General features: G+C 45.4%; 1 protein-coding gene across 1 annotated transcript; it reads left to right on the plus strand.

The window, feature by feature from the left end:
• The first annotated feature begins 7887 nt into the window (after positions 1–7887).
• On the plus strand, positions 7888–14188 carry LOC127301976 (alpha-galactosidase). Its single transcript, XM_071818494.1, has 15 exons — positions 7888–8212; positions 9670–9728; positions 11333–11389; positions 11503–11537; positions 11804–11907; positions 12052–12127; positions 12225–12283; positions 12374–12439; positions 12525–12608; positions 12686–12750; positions 12848–12930; positions 13022–13112; positions 13198–13247; positions 13637–13777; positions 13869–14188. Exons 1-15 carry the CDS (start codon positions 8019–8021, stop codon positions 13971–13973), a joined length of 1269 nt encoding a protein of 422 aa, XP_071674595.1. The 5' UTR covers positions 7888–8018; the 3' UTR covers positions 13974–14188.
• The last annotated feature ends 1660 nt before the right edge of the window (positions 14189–15848 follow it).

Here is a 15848-nt window from a genome sequence, read left to right on the forward strand (position 1 = left end):
TCTATGCTTCCACAAAATTTGTGGTTGGAAACGGTTTGAAAACTAAATTTTGGGAAGCGCCGTGGCTCCATGGTAATAAGCCTAAAGACATCGCCCCCCTCATCTTTGCGGAGTCCAAGAGAAAGAAGTGCACGGTCAACAAGGCTATGAAAGATGATGCTTGGATTGCCATGATCCACATTGACGGAGATTTCACCATTGCTCACTTTGAGCAATTCGTCGATCTTTGGATTAAACTATATGACTACAATTTTGATGAGAACTTGGAGGACACTATCTCTTGGACGCTCACGGAGGATGGTCAATACACGGCGGCATCGGCCTATAAAGCACAATTTTTTGGTGCCACCAGTTCCAACTTTAGGAGGTCCGTGTGGAAGACTTGGGCGCCGCCCAAAGTCAAGTTCTTTGCTTGGCTTGCACTTCAAAATAGGCTATGGACGGCGGATCCCTTGCAAAAGAGAGGGTGGCCCAACAATACCAATTGTCCTCTTTGTTCGAGGAATGCGGAATCCATCGACCACCTCCTTCTCCATTGTTGGTTCACCCAAAGACTTTGGGGCCTTCTCAAGGCATGGCTCGGTTTATATTTCATTGACCTCCACGCATGGCATGCATGTCTCTTCAAGAATGGTGGAGCCTCATGACCGGAGCGTCCACGCCGAACCAGAAGGGGTTTGCATCCGTTGTTTTTATCACCTCTTGGGAAGTTTGGAACGAGCGGAATGCTAGGATCTTCCGCACAAACATGCGCCACCTTTGGTGGTTTTTGGTAACATCAAAAATGAGCTAAACCTATGGGTTGCCTGCCGCGGGGCAAAGCTTGTGAGTCTTTTGATACCGCGAGAGTAGTCGTGTTGTAAAGTATCCGTCTTGTTTCTTTGTAAAATGTCTCCTTAATTGATAGAATGAGGCAAAGCTTTTACCTCCGTTTCAAAAAAAAAAAAACGCAAGCCTGCCCCGTTTTCCATTGAAAACCACGATACGATACTAGCTATCTGCATTCCAATCTGCAGCATTCCATTTTTCCGAATTTTGATTCGATCCAATCCGTTCACGCCTTGGTGGCATGTACTAGTAGCCAACTAGGTACGTAGCGGATAGATGGATGGATGTACGACGTTGCCGTGCGGTCGGTGTGTGGATGAACGTACACGACATGTTTTCCAGCGCAAGTAGGCAACGGCAGGAGGAGATGATGCATGTATGGATAAGGGGGGATTTAATTAAGCTGGATTCGACCGGAGGGGGACTGGGGGAGTATACAGTATAGTAGCAATCTGCTACAGTACTACGCAGAGACGTACGGCTCGAGAGCGTGATCGCCGGCTGCATGCATGCTTATTACGGACTGGGTAATCCCTAATCACGAGCTCGAGTGACTGATGAATCGGAGCGATTCTCGGCTCGTTTCCTCCAGCGGGAGCGGCGCCTTGTTCGTTGCAGGGATGGAATTGTCGGTCTGATCGGAGTCCGAACTCGTTCCTTGGTCTAGCGACACGCCTCTCCTGTACGTGTCCCCAGTTCAGCATGGTCGGACGTCAGGCTGCAGCGGGTAGTTGGCCTCTGACAAGAGAGCAGGTGAACACGAAGCAGACTCGAACACCCTGCCTGTTCAGGAGCGAACCTGCCGGCAGGAATGGCTCTGACGATGCCGCTCACCACCTTGCCGTGCCGTCACCACTCACCACTCATCAGAGAAGATAATGCAGTAGTACTTTGGAGTCTGGAACCCGCGCGCGTCGCGTCGCATCGCCGGTACCGTGCAAGCGAGTTTTCGAGCGTCACTCAGGACTGACATGTCGATGTCGACAAGGCTAAACTCGTACTCGTCTCCTTCCCCAGCCGAGCCGCTGTCAGCGGTCCGCTACCAGTGCAAAAACTCGTCCTGTTTCGGCTCTCTCGAGAGCGACCCGGCGAGAAGCTGACGCGCCCATTTTTGGCCAGACGAGGATTTTGCCTATGCTCGCGCGCCGTCGACGACACTGCCCGCCCGTTCGAAAATAAAACAAGAATGTAGATTACGACAGTGAATCCGTACGTGATGGGTCGATGCTAACCGTCGCGGTCGTGGCTAAGATCGAAACAAACTGATTGTGGACCATCGCCCTCCAATTTCTACTCGGATCCTAGCAAATTTGGATGCATGTCCTGGAGAATGACCGGACGGGTAGATGGTAGAGTTGGTAGCTACCCGCAGTCCAGATTCGAATCTCACCCGACGCAGGTTTTACAGTTCATTTAGCTTCTTCTATTCTATAATAATATGTCCTAGGTACTAGTTTTCATGGGTCTCGTTTCTTTATGGATGGATACTCTCTGCGACCCTGTGCAGGCTGCAGGGGCGAATATAGACACGACAAACTTAAATTAAGTGCATAAACAGAAACACGATAAAGATCGCTAATTCAGTTGACTATCACCATCTCGCGTACGGCGCAATTTAGTGCTCGGACACGATAAGATCTGATTCACAATAATCGATCGATCAGCTTCAAATCAAACAATAAAAATGGCGGCTGATAGATGGGACATCCACGACGCCGATCGAGCACGCAGAGGTCAACTCCGACGTTGACCTCTCGCAGCTGATGCATGCATGCTAGGGTCCCCCGACGTCGTTGGCCAACTTCCTACTTGCTATCATCTGCTTGCTCCTTCACTTTTTCCCTCCAATTTCATCGTTTGGAACCTCCACTACAGCTGCTAGGCACCACTATCATATGCAGGGCTCCGATTTGGCATGGCTGCTCGAGCTGTTGATGGAGGATTGCAGCGAAGCGATATGATGGCATGGTAACATCCTCCACTAACTACTGCTGTCCACTGAGCTCAATGACGCTGTCTGAACGCTCTACCGCCGAAACACTGGCAAATCTCTGAATTAATTGTGATTTGTGAGGCGTTGGAACGGAGACAACGACGGATTTATCCCGCCGCTTTTAGGTTAAAAAAAATCCAGCTTTGTGGTATGGGATATTTCTCTGCCTGGCCACTAGCCCACCCATGCACCCACCACATACATCGTATCCTATCATTATCTGAAAAAACACAGTGGCTGAATTTTTCATTTGCAAAAGACTAGCAGATATGAGCAACATCGGCCAACCATCTATGCGTCAAGGCATTGGCTAGAAGAATTGTGTTGTATGTTGGATAAGTACTTACCTGGCTTTCGACATTTACTGAACATTTTATTTAACTACTTTCGTTCAAACTAACAATGATGCCACTTTGAATAAAGTCGTGCATGGCTAAATCGGGTCTCTCTTAATTTTATTAACTTTCAAGTATAAAAACACTAATGAATTTAACCAACTATCAAGGGACTGCTAGCGGGATTTCTTTACCTATTCCAGTACACAAATTCATTTATACTACGAAATATGTTTGATCAATATTCTCTAAAGATATTTGAAGAGGGTACCAGGGAGGGAGCCATGAAAATAACCGAAAATGGAATCATGTCATTTTTTCTAGAGAACAAGAGGAAATTATAGAAGGAATAAGGTAAAATACGAGTGGTTCTTGCTTTTCCTCGCGGCATGGAAACGAGCTTCGGCTGGTGGGTTGATCTGTTTAGATGTCTCTCATCCCTTTGGTCACTCACATCTTATGCGCAAAACTTTGCTATCCAAGCCTTATAGACTTGAATTGTCCTTAGATCAAACTCCAAGTGAAACTTCGTGTTCATGAAATGCCTATCATGGTTGTCAACAACAGCGTGTAACCAAATTAAACATACATGGATTGCATCAACCAGTAAGGAGGGACTCAAGAGGACTAGGCCGGTCCCAAAACGTGCGCACAAGTTGAGATAAACCAGTGTCTCCGTGCACACAAGACATAACATATTTTTTTGTTTATCTTTTTCGTTTCAAATTGAAAAGGATATATTACGAGTATCGATTGTCTTCTCCTATCTTTAGTGTAACTAATTGATGTTCTTCTTCTATGCACAAATAATTAGCAACCTTCAAACATTTGTTACGTGTGATAGATGCACCATCATGCATTGATTCCAATATATCATTTTTAGGCTGTGCACAATAGTTCAATCGTTAACCTTCTTTCGATGGAGCTATATAGTTTTTTTCTTGACTTCAAAGAATGTTCAGGATAAAGAAAAAAATCGTTGTGCGCTTTAATTAGCTAGGATATATCTTAGATACCATCTTCTAGTGTGAAACTATTTTACTTCATTTTAAACGTTACAAAATTTTAATCTTATATATATATATATAGATGACGCGGAAGAAATAGGAGATGGCTGCATTATCTACGCAAGTATACATGCCTCATTGCCCGGCGATGTCATTCCGGTTTGAATTTCTTGGCAAGATGCCCAGATTCATGGAAGTGGTCGCCAATTCTTGGAATGAAAACTACGAACATGTTGAGTTTTTTCAAGTAGAGCAATTCCCTCTTCTCTAAGGCCAAAGTTGAGCTTCACATGGATTTTGAGGTCATCCTTAGGCTTGACATTGCACAAGAATCTAAAGCCCTTAGTGCGAGAGAGAGAGAGATATATATATATATATTAAAGAGAGAGAGAGAGATTAAAGAGAAGATTCACTGGCTTGGCAGAGCTTGACAAAACAAGAAAGAGGTAAAGTTCGAGGGACACAAAACTTAAAGAGGGAGATGCAAACACTAGATATCTCCACCTCCGCGTCAATGCAAGAATATGAAAGAACCTTATCCATCGCCTCAAACACAATAATGGATGGGTCATGGACCACGACCATAAGAAAGAAATCATTCAACGACACATCAAGAATATCATAAAAAAGGTTCGCCCTGATCTATCTACTTCGATTGGAACGTGATCCACACGCCACAAGATGTCTGTAATGGTCTTGATGTAGCTTTCACGGAGGAAGAGATAAAGACTGCGGTCAATGGTACCCCTAGTGGTAAAGCTTCGGATTCGGGCGACTTTACGGGTGCCTTCTTCAAGGATTGTTGGAGCATTGTAAAATATGACATCATGGCCATGGTCAACCAATTTTCTACCCTCTTTTGCTTTTTCTTAACTCCATGAATATAGCTCTCATTCTGAAGGAAGATGGCGTCGAGGACATCTCTAAGTGTGTGCCCACTAGCCTCATACATGCCATTGATGAGTTAATCTCAAGATGATGGCTTCTCATCTATCCTCTCACATGTCCACCATCGTGTCCAAAGTGAAAATTATTTCAGAAATAAGAGAAGCATTCGTGATAATTTCCACTATGTGAGGAATTTGGCAAGGAAACTCCACAAATAAAAAAGGTGGCTCTCCTCTTCAAACCTGACATAAAGAAATCTTTTGAACTCGTGAGGTGGGATTATTTGATATATTTTCTTCAAAAATTTGGTTTACCACCAAGATTTAGAGAATGGATTTTGGCGCTTCTCTCCACGTCATCTTCTAGGTTCCTCCTCCATGGGGTCGTCGGAGACCCAATAAAGCATGTAAGGGGGCCTTAGACTAGGAGATCTCTCACCCCTCTTTTTTTTGGCCATTGACCGGCTCCACTACATTGTCCCAAAGGACTACCAAGCAAGGCCGCCTTCATCCAATTGGTGGAAGAACTCCAACAATCCACACCTCTCTCTATGCCGATGACGCGGCAATTTTGTGGCCCCCATTGAGGATGATATCAACTTTCCTGCAACCACTTTGACTAATTTTTGAAATCACCATCGACCTTGTCATCAATTGTTCAAAGAGGAAAGTTGCACCTATACGTTATGATGACATTGATCTTGATGAACATCTACAAGCCGTTCGGGCCAAAAGAACCTCCTTCCAATGAAATATCTTGGCCTCCCATTGTCTGTCACCCACTTAAAAGGTATAAACTTTCAACAACTTGTTGATAGAGTGGCCGGTAAGGTTGTCCCTTGGATTGGCAAGCATGCACAATGATCGGCCGCATGATGCTTGTCAAAACGGTTCTACTAACATTGTTATCTATGAAATCACCATGCTTGATGTGCCTATTGAGGTGCTCTTGAAATTGATAGCATTAGAAGGACCTTTCTATGGGTGGCTTGCGATAAGGTCTCTGGAGGAAAGTGTAAAGTTAATTGGGGGCAAGTATGCAAGCTAAAGGATTGTGGAGGTCTTGGAATCCTCAACCTCACCAAATTTGTGTTCGATTTTAGATTGAGATGGCTATGGAATGCATGGGCGGAGGATGCCAAGCCATTGGTGAGGCTTGGTAACCCTTGCACTTTGAAAGATCATGACATCTTCACAACGTCCACAGTGTTCACCGTTGGAAATGGAGAGAATGATAATTTTTTTGGGCTCCGCTTGGCTAAATGGAATGTTGCCCAAAGATATTGCCCTCAAAATATATGAGATTGCTTCAGAAAAGAAGTGCACAGTGAAGAAAGCTTTGGACAATGAACTTTTGGTGTCTCACATCAACACCCAAAATGGCCTCTCGGTGGAGAAAATTACACAATTCTACAAGCTTTGTGAGATACTCCAAGGTGTCCACATTTATCATGACACACCGCATACGATTGCATGGAAGTTTGGAAAAAGAAAAAGTGGAATCTATTCGGCTTATTCGGCCTAGAAGATGCATTTTTTATGGGTCACACCACCTCTCTGATTCCCTCAATGGTTTGGAAACCTTGGGCACCTCCCTAATGCAAGAACTTATCATGGCTAGTGCTCCAAATATGAGTTTGGACCACATATATGGTCCATAAGAAGGGATTGCCAAATTGTTGCCTTTGTGAGTTGTGTAACCAAGTTCAAGAATCGGCTGCTCACATTCTCTTTCAATGTCGTTACCTCCCCTAATTTGGACAAGCTTAAAAGAATGGTGTGGGTTCATTGACATTCAACCGAGCCAATGGACCAGGATTCTAACTGTCAAGGAGTGGTGAGTAGATGTCATCCAAAAGAAGAGGGCAATTAAGGAAGGATGTGGCTTCCCTTGCGATGCTCATTTCGTGGGAAATTTCGAAGGAAAGGAACGATTGGGTTGTTAGAAACCAATCTTCAACCACCAACATGCTTTTAGCGAAGATCAAAGAAGAGGTGGCTTTATGGAGCCTCGCCGGGGCAAAAGCGCTTAGTAACATCATGCCGCGAAAGTAGGTGTTGTATTTTTGGGTCTAATCTTTTGTCTTGTTTCAAAGAAAAAACATCAATATTACCCCCTCCAATTCATAGCAAGTGTTGTGATTTTAGTTCAACTTTAAACTAAGAGCACCACAATAATTATGAGTCCGAGGGACTATTAATTTTGTTAAAAGCAAAAAAGAGTTTATGTTTGGGCTAATTAACCAACCATTGGGTGGGTGATTAGTAGCTAGAAAGATAGATGGTTGTATCCCCCAACCAAACATGGATGCAAAAGCGGATTATTTGTGTGAGCATGAGACGACATTATACCATCGAGAGTGAGACTCAAGTGATGACATGCATGGTGTCTTCGCCTATTGAAGCTCTGCGAATGTGCGAGTATATGTGTGCCATATTGTGCTTATGTGCACGTCTCTACTAAATTAATGTTTATCCATATGTATATTTTAAGTAGTCCATATCTATTTTTTTGCGTAGTAAAATTAACAGTAGATGCTTTGCTTCGTAGTCTTGACCACAACCATGGAGACGAAGGCATCCGGAGTTCCACCAGTCGCACGGCATCCCGCTCTGTCTCGCTGACACCAAACGCCATCACGCGAGCACTAGATTAAACAAGTAGTACGTGCTACTAGTGTTGCGCCAGCTCATTGGCTATAGCTAAACACCGCGACACAAGTCAAGGCACAGGAGTGAACAGAACGTGGTCGGGGGATCCAACACAACACAGCAAAGATTTGATCAAACAAGATCAGCGGAGAATGCCCCGCCCGCGCGCGCGCGCGCCCTATATAAAAAGGTCCCCTGTCAAGCGCGTCTGAGCAGTCACTCACCTCACCGGCGCCCTCCTGCCTGCCATTACCGCCGCCGCCCCACCCACCCCACCTCCTCTGCTCCTGCTCGGCGGAGGAAGAAGAGAAAGGCAATGGCGCGCGCCTCGAGCTCGTCGCTGCTGCTCCTGCTGCTCGCCGTGGCGGCGACGGCGGTGGCCGGAGCCCGGGTGCCTGGGTCTGGGACCGGGAGAGGCCTGGCCCTGGACGGGAACGCGACGTCGGTCTACCTGCGGGCGCGGCGGCGGAGGGCGTTCGAGAACGGCCTCGGCAGGACGCCGCAGATGGGGTACGTAGACTACGTATCTTAGGCCTTAGCTACACTGCCATCGATCTTCCCTTCTCCGTCTCTCGCCCGGCGCATTCGGACGACGGTAGCTAGCTACGGCTCAATCTGCACGAACCAGCAAAGTACTTTAAACGCCCTGAAAAATAATACGGTTTCAATTTTCAAAACTCATCGGATGATGGCATGCAGCTAGCTTTTCGCGCGAGGAAACAGACTAGTGTGCCTGCATGTGTGTGGCTTGCAGGCTGCAGCGGAAGCGAAAAGCCTTTTGCAGCGGCCATGCCACCGAGTGATTGAGTCCACTCCACAACCAGCTCCTTCCATCATCGCTTGGCTTTGGACGCTTTGGTTCAAGTCCCTTTCGTCCCTTCCCTTCCTGCACACCATGTTCCCATTTTCTTCACCTCTTCTTCCTAGGTCGACATAGATCGATAGATTTGGGCTCGGTAAGGTGAGATAAATGCCTTGGGCACGCACGTGTGGTGAGAGTCTCGGCAACAAGCTGTAAAGAGCTATTTTTCTAGCATCCATATTCACATATGGTACTCCCTCCTTTCATACTCGAACTTTGATCAAATTTAGTCTAGATATAGATATTTCTAGACATATTTTAGTGGGTAGATTTGCTTATTTTGAGACCGAAGAAGTATCTTACTAGCTTTCCTAGGGCGCCAGGGACTTTCTTTGTGTTAATTATAGTTTTAGGTAAAGGGAAAAGAGAACTGCGGGTTCATGAACCGAGCCCAAAGAACACAGAAAAGATTTGACGCGTAGCCATGCTCTTTCCCTTTCCCTATCCCTTTCCACTTTCCCCGTATTTAACTGTGAAATGCAACCTCAACCATACATCTTTTTCGATTGCGTGCCCGTACGGTTCTGACATTTCATCGATCAATTCATCATGATGTACGTGTCATGCAACTTTTTTTATTTCTATATAATTTGCTGCCATTTTCCTCACTTCTTTTCTTTGGTTCAAGTGGAAAATGGAGAATAACATGCCAGGCAAATTTTCTACGGTGACACACCATTCATCCGTTAGGTTCAAATAAATTAAGTTAAGAAAAAACTCAGAAAAAATAATTTGGCCTTAATTCCAAAGGACAGAAAACATAGGAATTTTCCAATCTACCTGGATCTCCTTTTCGAAATTCTACCCAGGAAGAACAAGACTGACGAATCCATTGGCATAATAAAATTTTAATTATACTTTCTTGTGCTCTTTGACTTTGATTTGAACATTTTAATTAGAAATATAGGTTTCCATATTATGATATTTTCATGGTGTAAGATGTTTCATGAATATGATACTTCGTGTGCATGTGTTGGAATTATTCCTTGGACTAACCTGGTCACTTTTCAAGATTTTTCTTTTGACGAACCTCGTCACGGGTCACGATTTTCTCTTGAAATTTTACCTTATTTTAATCTAATCCTGGTTTCAAAATGTGTGCTAGGTGGAACAGCTGGAACCACTTCTACTGCGGCGTCAACGAAAATATCATCAGAGAGACTGGTACGCAATACTTGCTCCTACTCCCACTATGTGTATCTCTTTGTCCGAACTGGCTTTCTCGCGGTTCTTTTTATCTGCAATTTTGCGTCCATGGTGCCATCCCACTTTCAGTCGGTCCAATGCACATTGGAATGTCCAATCGCTTGTTAAGCCGCTGTGCTTTTCGACATCTCATAGTATATCACTGCTAACATTTTCGGAACTCGGAACCCTATAACAGAAGGGTAGCATCCATTTGAGGCATCCGTGATGGTGACCAAGGACCTATTTATTTGTGTTTTCCATAAAAAAACAAGATATGATTCATGGCAAAGACTCCTCAAGCCACTAGTAGGTGGCAAGCGGCGGGTTGGATGTTTGGTCTAACCGTGTTTTAATTCAGTTTTAATTTAGAAATAGGACTATCTCCTTTTGCTCTAATACTACGTAGTTGTTTTGCGGGACGAAACGCGGGCGCCGCATGCAACCTACCGGGTTATTGTGGGGCGTGTCATCGGTGCCTGGACACACCGGAGATTTTTGCATAGAGTCGGAGGTGTCGGCCATGGGCGTTACCACCAAGAGACAAAGACCTCGCCTCACACTTGTCGGCTGGCACAAGCTGTTCCGTAGCTAGCTACCACTCCAGTTCACTGGCTGCCGAGCGGCGAGTTGTTGGTTGTTTGTTCCAGCTTTGTAAGCAGCAAGTTGGTCGAGCAGCACATTGCCATATTCTCTCTTCCAAAATCTCCGTCCAAGCTTTATTCCTTAAGCAGCATCAGCTCGATCGGATCTAGGAATCATGCCACCATCCATCAATCGGGGGACCTTTTTTCTCCCTTTGGATGATTCAGAGTTGCTTCTTTTCCGCCTTTTAAACTTACATTAAAACAAAGGCGTTTCTTCGCCAACAACCTCACATGCCACATGTGCTACATAATTCTGTAGCGACAAGATATGGACAGGATTTATCATCCTAAATATGAATAGACCCGTTACCCGTGCAGAATTCTGATGGGAATTAACATTGATTGTCATGTTTATGAGGGGTGATGAACACCCCATAACCACATCTAAGGCCAACCGATCATTAGCGAAAGGGACCCAGTTGATTATTTTTATCTAAGGAACTATTTTGTCAGATGAGGATTAGGATGAATGAATCGTTTAGGTTCACACTTCACTAAGGATCTTACACTTCACAGAATGTGGAGGTCAGATATCTGAGCAAATATAGATCAGGTTTTCATGGCTGGATGCCTGGATATAATAATCATCTCATCAGTCTCAAATATCTGCGGTCCCATGGATAAATAAATTCAATTGGTCATAGATGGGCATAACAGGGTAGGGACTTTTGAGCTAACAAGTTGGGTCAGACTTCCAACTATTGCAGCCTAACTACCCAGTTCTAATAAGAGGAGGCATTCTCCATTCACCTGCTCCTATTGTGCTGACCCCATTGACACATCACTATGGTTTAGTTAGTGCTCGGACCACCGAGTCACTAGTTAGGTTGTTGGTCCTATTACAACAATAGTGCGATGGATTTCATGGTGTCAAATTGCACTACCGTTATATGCTAGGCTCTTTTCTTATAGCTTACTGGCTTTTCTTTTCTTCAGCTGATGCACTGGTCAACACTGGTCTGGCGAAATTGGGCTATCAGTATGTTAACATAGGTATGGGCTGCTCTCTGAACCATGTCTCACATGCCATGTCAGGCATAATTACTGCAATATTTTTTGACATTATGTTAATTTTACTCAAATATGTTTCCCGCCTCTTGTTTCAGATGATTGCTGGGCAGAACTGAACAGGGACTACCAGGTATAGAGATAAAATTGACAGAAAAGCATAGCTAACCACTTATACCATTTTCACAACGGTGAAAGTATACTTTTATAGGATTCAAGAAATTCATCTAATCTAGCCATGGACATCCAGGGATAATTGTTAACTGCTATTGTGCAAAATAAATCATGTGCTTGTGCATACTATGTTTCAAGACGTTTTAGCAGCGGAGAATTATGCATATGAATATCATTTAATGTTATTGATGTCAGTATTGACAATGTTGTATCACTACCTCTCAGGGTAACATGGTTCCGAATAAGCAAACATTTCCCTCTGGCATCAAAGCGCTTGCAGATTATGTGCACGCAAAAGGGTTGAAGCTTGGTATTTACAGTGATGCTGGGTATGCTAGCTATCCAATTCATCATAGCAAAAAGACTAATCGGTTCTCACACTCTAGGCAACTAAAACATAGGCCTAGAAAACTGGAATTTGTATAATGAAAACCGGCAATGAAACTGAAACTAACCGGGACCGTGTATGGCAGGACACAAACGTGCAGTAACAGAATGCCAGGATCACTTGATCACGAAGAGCAAGATGTGAAAACCTTCACGTCTTGGGTATGTGTCTAATAGTTACTTACCCTATGGCTATGCCAGGCACCCACTGACACCATAAATCTTGATGCTGTATTAATTCTTGCCTTCTCAACCGCAGGGAGTAGATTATCTGAAGTACGACAACTGCAACCCTGCTGGCAGGAGTGTCATGGACAGGTAAGGAGAACAATATCACAGATTGCGGCAAGACCAGTACATTGGGTCTGATGTTTTACATTGCGAAGTAAATTGCCATGGCTCATGCAGATACACTAAAATGAGCAATGCCATGAAGAAATACGGAAAGAATATCTTCTTCTCGCTCTGTGAATGGTGAGTTTGCTCTTCATAACATTTAGGATGGACAGTAGCAACATCAAACATTACTGTTTCATTCTATTGTGCGGTTGCTGTTTAGGGGGAAAGAAAACCCTGCTACATGGGCAGGTAGCATGGGTAATAGCTGGAGGACAACTGACGACATCGCCGACAACTGGGTCAGGTGCTGCTCATTGCATCAACTGTTCATTGGAGTACTAGAATTAGCAGGATTGATCATAAGTTACCTTGTTACTCCAGCATGACATCCCGCGCGGACCAGAATGACAAGTGGGCCGCCTACGCTGGACCTGGTGGATGGAACGGTAACAGTTTCAGACGAGTCTGTACCAGTATTGGCAATTGCCTAAACATTTATCAGAATTGAACTGATCAATTGACGATGTCCTGCTCCAATCTCAGATCCTGACATGCTTGAGGTTGGGAATGGTGGGATGACTGAAGCTGAGTACCGCTCGCACTTCAGCATCTGGGCACTTGCCAAGGTACTTATTTTCCCATATGCATTTAACATTGTCGCTTCAGTTCTCAATTTTCCGGCATTTTCTCACTGCAATACTGGTTCGAGTTGTGTAGGCCCCACTTCTGATCGGGTGCGATGTGCGCTCGATGAACCAGGCGACAAAAAACATAATCAGTAACTCTGAGGTCATCGCCGTCAACCAAGGCAAGTATTCTCTTCCACTTACTTGCCCATGATACCTTCTTAATATGGGATTTTCAGTGTACTCAAACTACAACTGTCATAACAGATAGCCTAGGCGTCCAGGGAAAGAAGGTGCAGTCTGATAATGGTTTGGAGGTATTGCTCAATTCAAACCTCCTAGTTTTTTTTTGAAAATGGAGAGTATAACCCCGACCTCTACATTAGTCGATGCACACAACCAATTCAAACCTCTAAGTACCACGACCAGGGCCGGCTCTGGCCCAGGGCAAGAAGTGCGACCGCCCGGGGCCCAACCAAAACGGGGGCCCATTATTTCTAGCACAGTGCATATAGGAAAAGGTAGAAGAAAAAAAATTAGGCCCATCTAGCATGCACGCAGCCTAAATAGGGCTCATTTATAAAGTTCGCCCTGGAGCCCTCCAAATCCTAGAGCCGGCCCTGACCACGACGAAGTTTGAGCTATAGCACAGCAATACAAAGCTTTAGCAAGATTCTGAAAGTGAAATTTCCGTGATTATTTGTAGGTATGGGCTGGTCCGCTCAGCGGCAACAGGAAGGCTGTGGTTCTATGGAACAGGCAGGGGTACCAGGCAACCATCACTGCATACTGGTCAAGCGTTGGGCTTCCTGCATCCGCCACCGTCACTGTTCGTGATCTATGGGCGGTAAGCTCACTTTCTTCAGAGCTCGGTGCTTATTCTAACAATCCACTGCATATTCCCGGGTTCAGACAACAAATTTTGTGTTCTTGTACAGCACTCGTCATCCTCCGCTGGGCAAGCACCCGGTTCATCGGAGGGGCAAATATCCGCCTCGGTGGCGCCTCATGACTGCAAGATGTACATCCTGACACCAAAGTAATTGTCTAACGGTCAAGATTCAGAAAAAGGGTTTGCACTGAAGGATCGATAGAGCTAAAATGAAATTTGAGAGATGCAGCTTGGTTATTTATATACCGGTAGAAGAAATAAGATGTAAGTGTATGTAACGTGCCGTGAAACGTCGGCGCGTGTGTTTCTTGAGTTTGCAGGTTGTAACCAAAAGTTGCAGCAATAAAAATGGATCTCATACGGTCATACCACTATCTTCTGCACTTGGTTTTTTCACTGAGATTAATCTTTGTACATTGGGGCTTCTCCCTGAAATTATTGGGCTCAACCTAAACAAACAATTGAAATCTCTAGTGCCAAATGGCAAGTTGTGTTCTGAATCTAGCGGTAAAATCTAGTTGGTTCGTGAGAAAATACAGGCAGACGGCAGGTTGGATGCAGAAGCGAGCATCAATCAAGCCGCTGAGAGATTAAGGCTCCGTTTGTTTGGGCTTCTGCTTCTGCTTTTAGGCTGCAAAAGCGGAAGCCCAAACAAACAGCGAGAAATAGGAAAGCGTGGTGGAGAATCGCTTCTCGCCAAATGCACTGCAAGGCTGAAAAGCAGCGAAAGCACCGGGCGAGGTGCTTCCCGAGCTTTGTCCTGCTTCCCGACATACACTGGACCAACATACCCCCTACACTTCGCAATAATCACGAAAACAATGCCATTCATATATATATTTCCATCTGCCCTTGCAATCCCCAATCAGCCCGACACCTCCTCCTTCCCGACCCCATTTCCCCCCTCATCCCCATCTCCTATCCTTGGCCGGCTAGGGTTAGGGTTGCAGCGCCCTGGCCGCCGCCGCCGTTCCCCAGCCTCATCGACACAGATCCCGCCGCCGACGTACAAGGGCTCCTCCTCCTCTCCGTTCCCGACCTTGTCGAGCTCGCGGCGAATCGACTGGGCGCACGCCGGCAACAGGAAGTGTTCGAGCCGGTGCGGCCTCACCGTCTCTCCTCCGCCGCTCACCACGGCGGGCGGAGCTCGTCCCCGTCGGCCACCACACTCTTCTCTCTGCAGAGGACGAGTCCGCTGGAGCTCCGCCCATCGCCGGTCCCGCTCCCCAGCCGGTTCGACGACCTCCAGGAGTTCCGCGTGCACCACCGGGCCATCAGGACCGCCAGCGCCAGTTGCTCCCTGACCGCAGTTCTCTGGACGCCGCCCCGAGCCACCATCCCCGAGATCGGCCATCATCCCCGAGTTCTTCTCCGGCAGTCCCACCATTTCTCCTTTTTTTCTGTACATGGATGATTCCAAAATTTGAGATATGTGTGTATAGATCTGTGTGTGATTCCAAAATTTGAGATATGTGTGTATAGATCTGTGTATTCCCTCTAAAATTATTTTAGCCCAAGAAACATGTAATTTAAGATAATATATTCTGGTTAAAAACGTATTTAAAATTATTTTAGCCTAAGAAATGTATTTAAGATAATGCCAAATGCCTAGCCTAACCAAAGATACTCTCTTATTATCTTTAAATATATGAGATGTTTTATATTTAATATGAAAAAATAGTTAGAATTAGCTAATTCGTGTCAAATTAGTATTTATACAACTTCAGCATTCAGGTGCATTTCAGACATTTCATCCTTCTTACCAGCAACAGCAGCCATCCACAGTACTCCTACCAAACATCAAATCTCAGCTTCTCACAGCTGCTTCCTACAGCTGCTTTTCCACAGCTCAACAGCTACAGCTGCTTTTCAAAAGCTGCAGGCCAAACAAACAGGGCCTAAACCAGGCAAGGAGCGCAGTGCGGCATAATGGCATACGCGGAAAGGACACGAAGGCTACATACCGAAAGGCTAGCGAGGGCGGTGCGTGCAGTACGCCGGCGGGAGCGGGCACTGGCGCCGAGCA

Source organism: Lolium perenne, chromosome 1 (genome assembly GCF_019359855.2).
Source record: "Lolium perenne isolate Kyuss_39 chromosome 1, Kyuss_2.0, whole genome shotgun sequence".
In the NCBI taxonomy this organism is placed as follows: domain Eukaryota; kingdom Viridiplantae; phylum Streptophyta; class Magnoliopsida; order Poales; family Poaceae; genus Lolium; species Lolium perenne.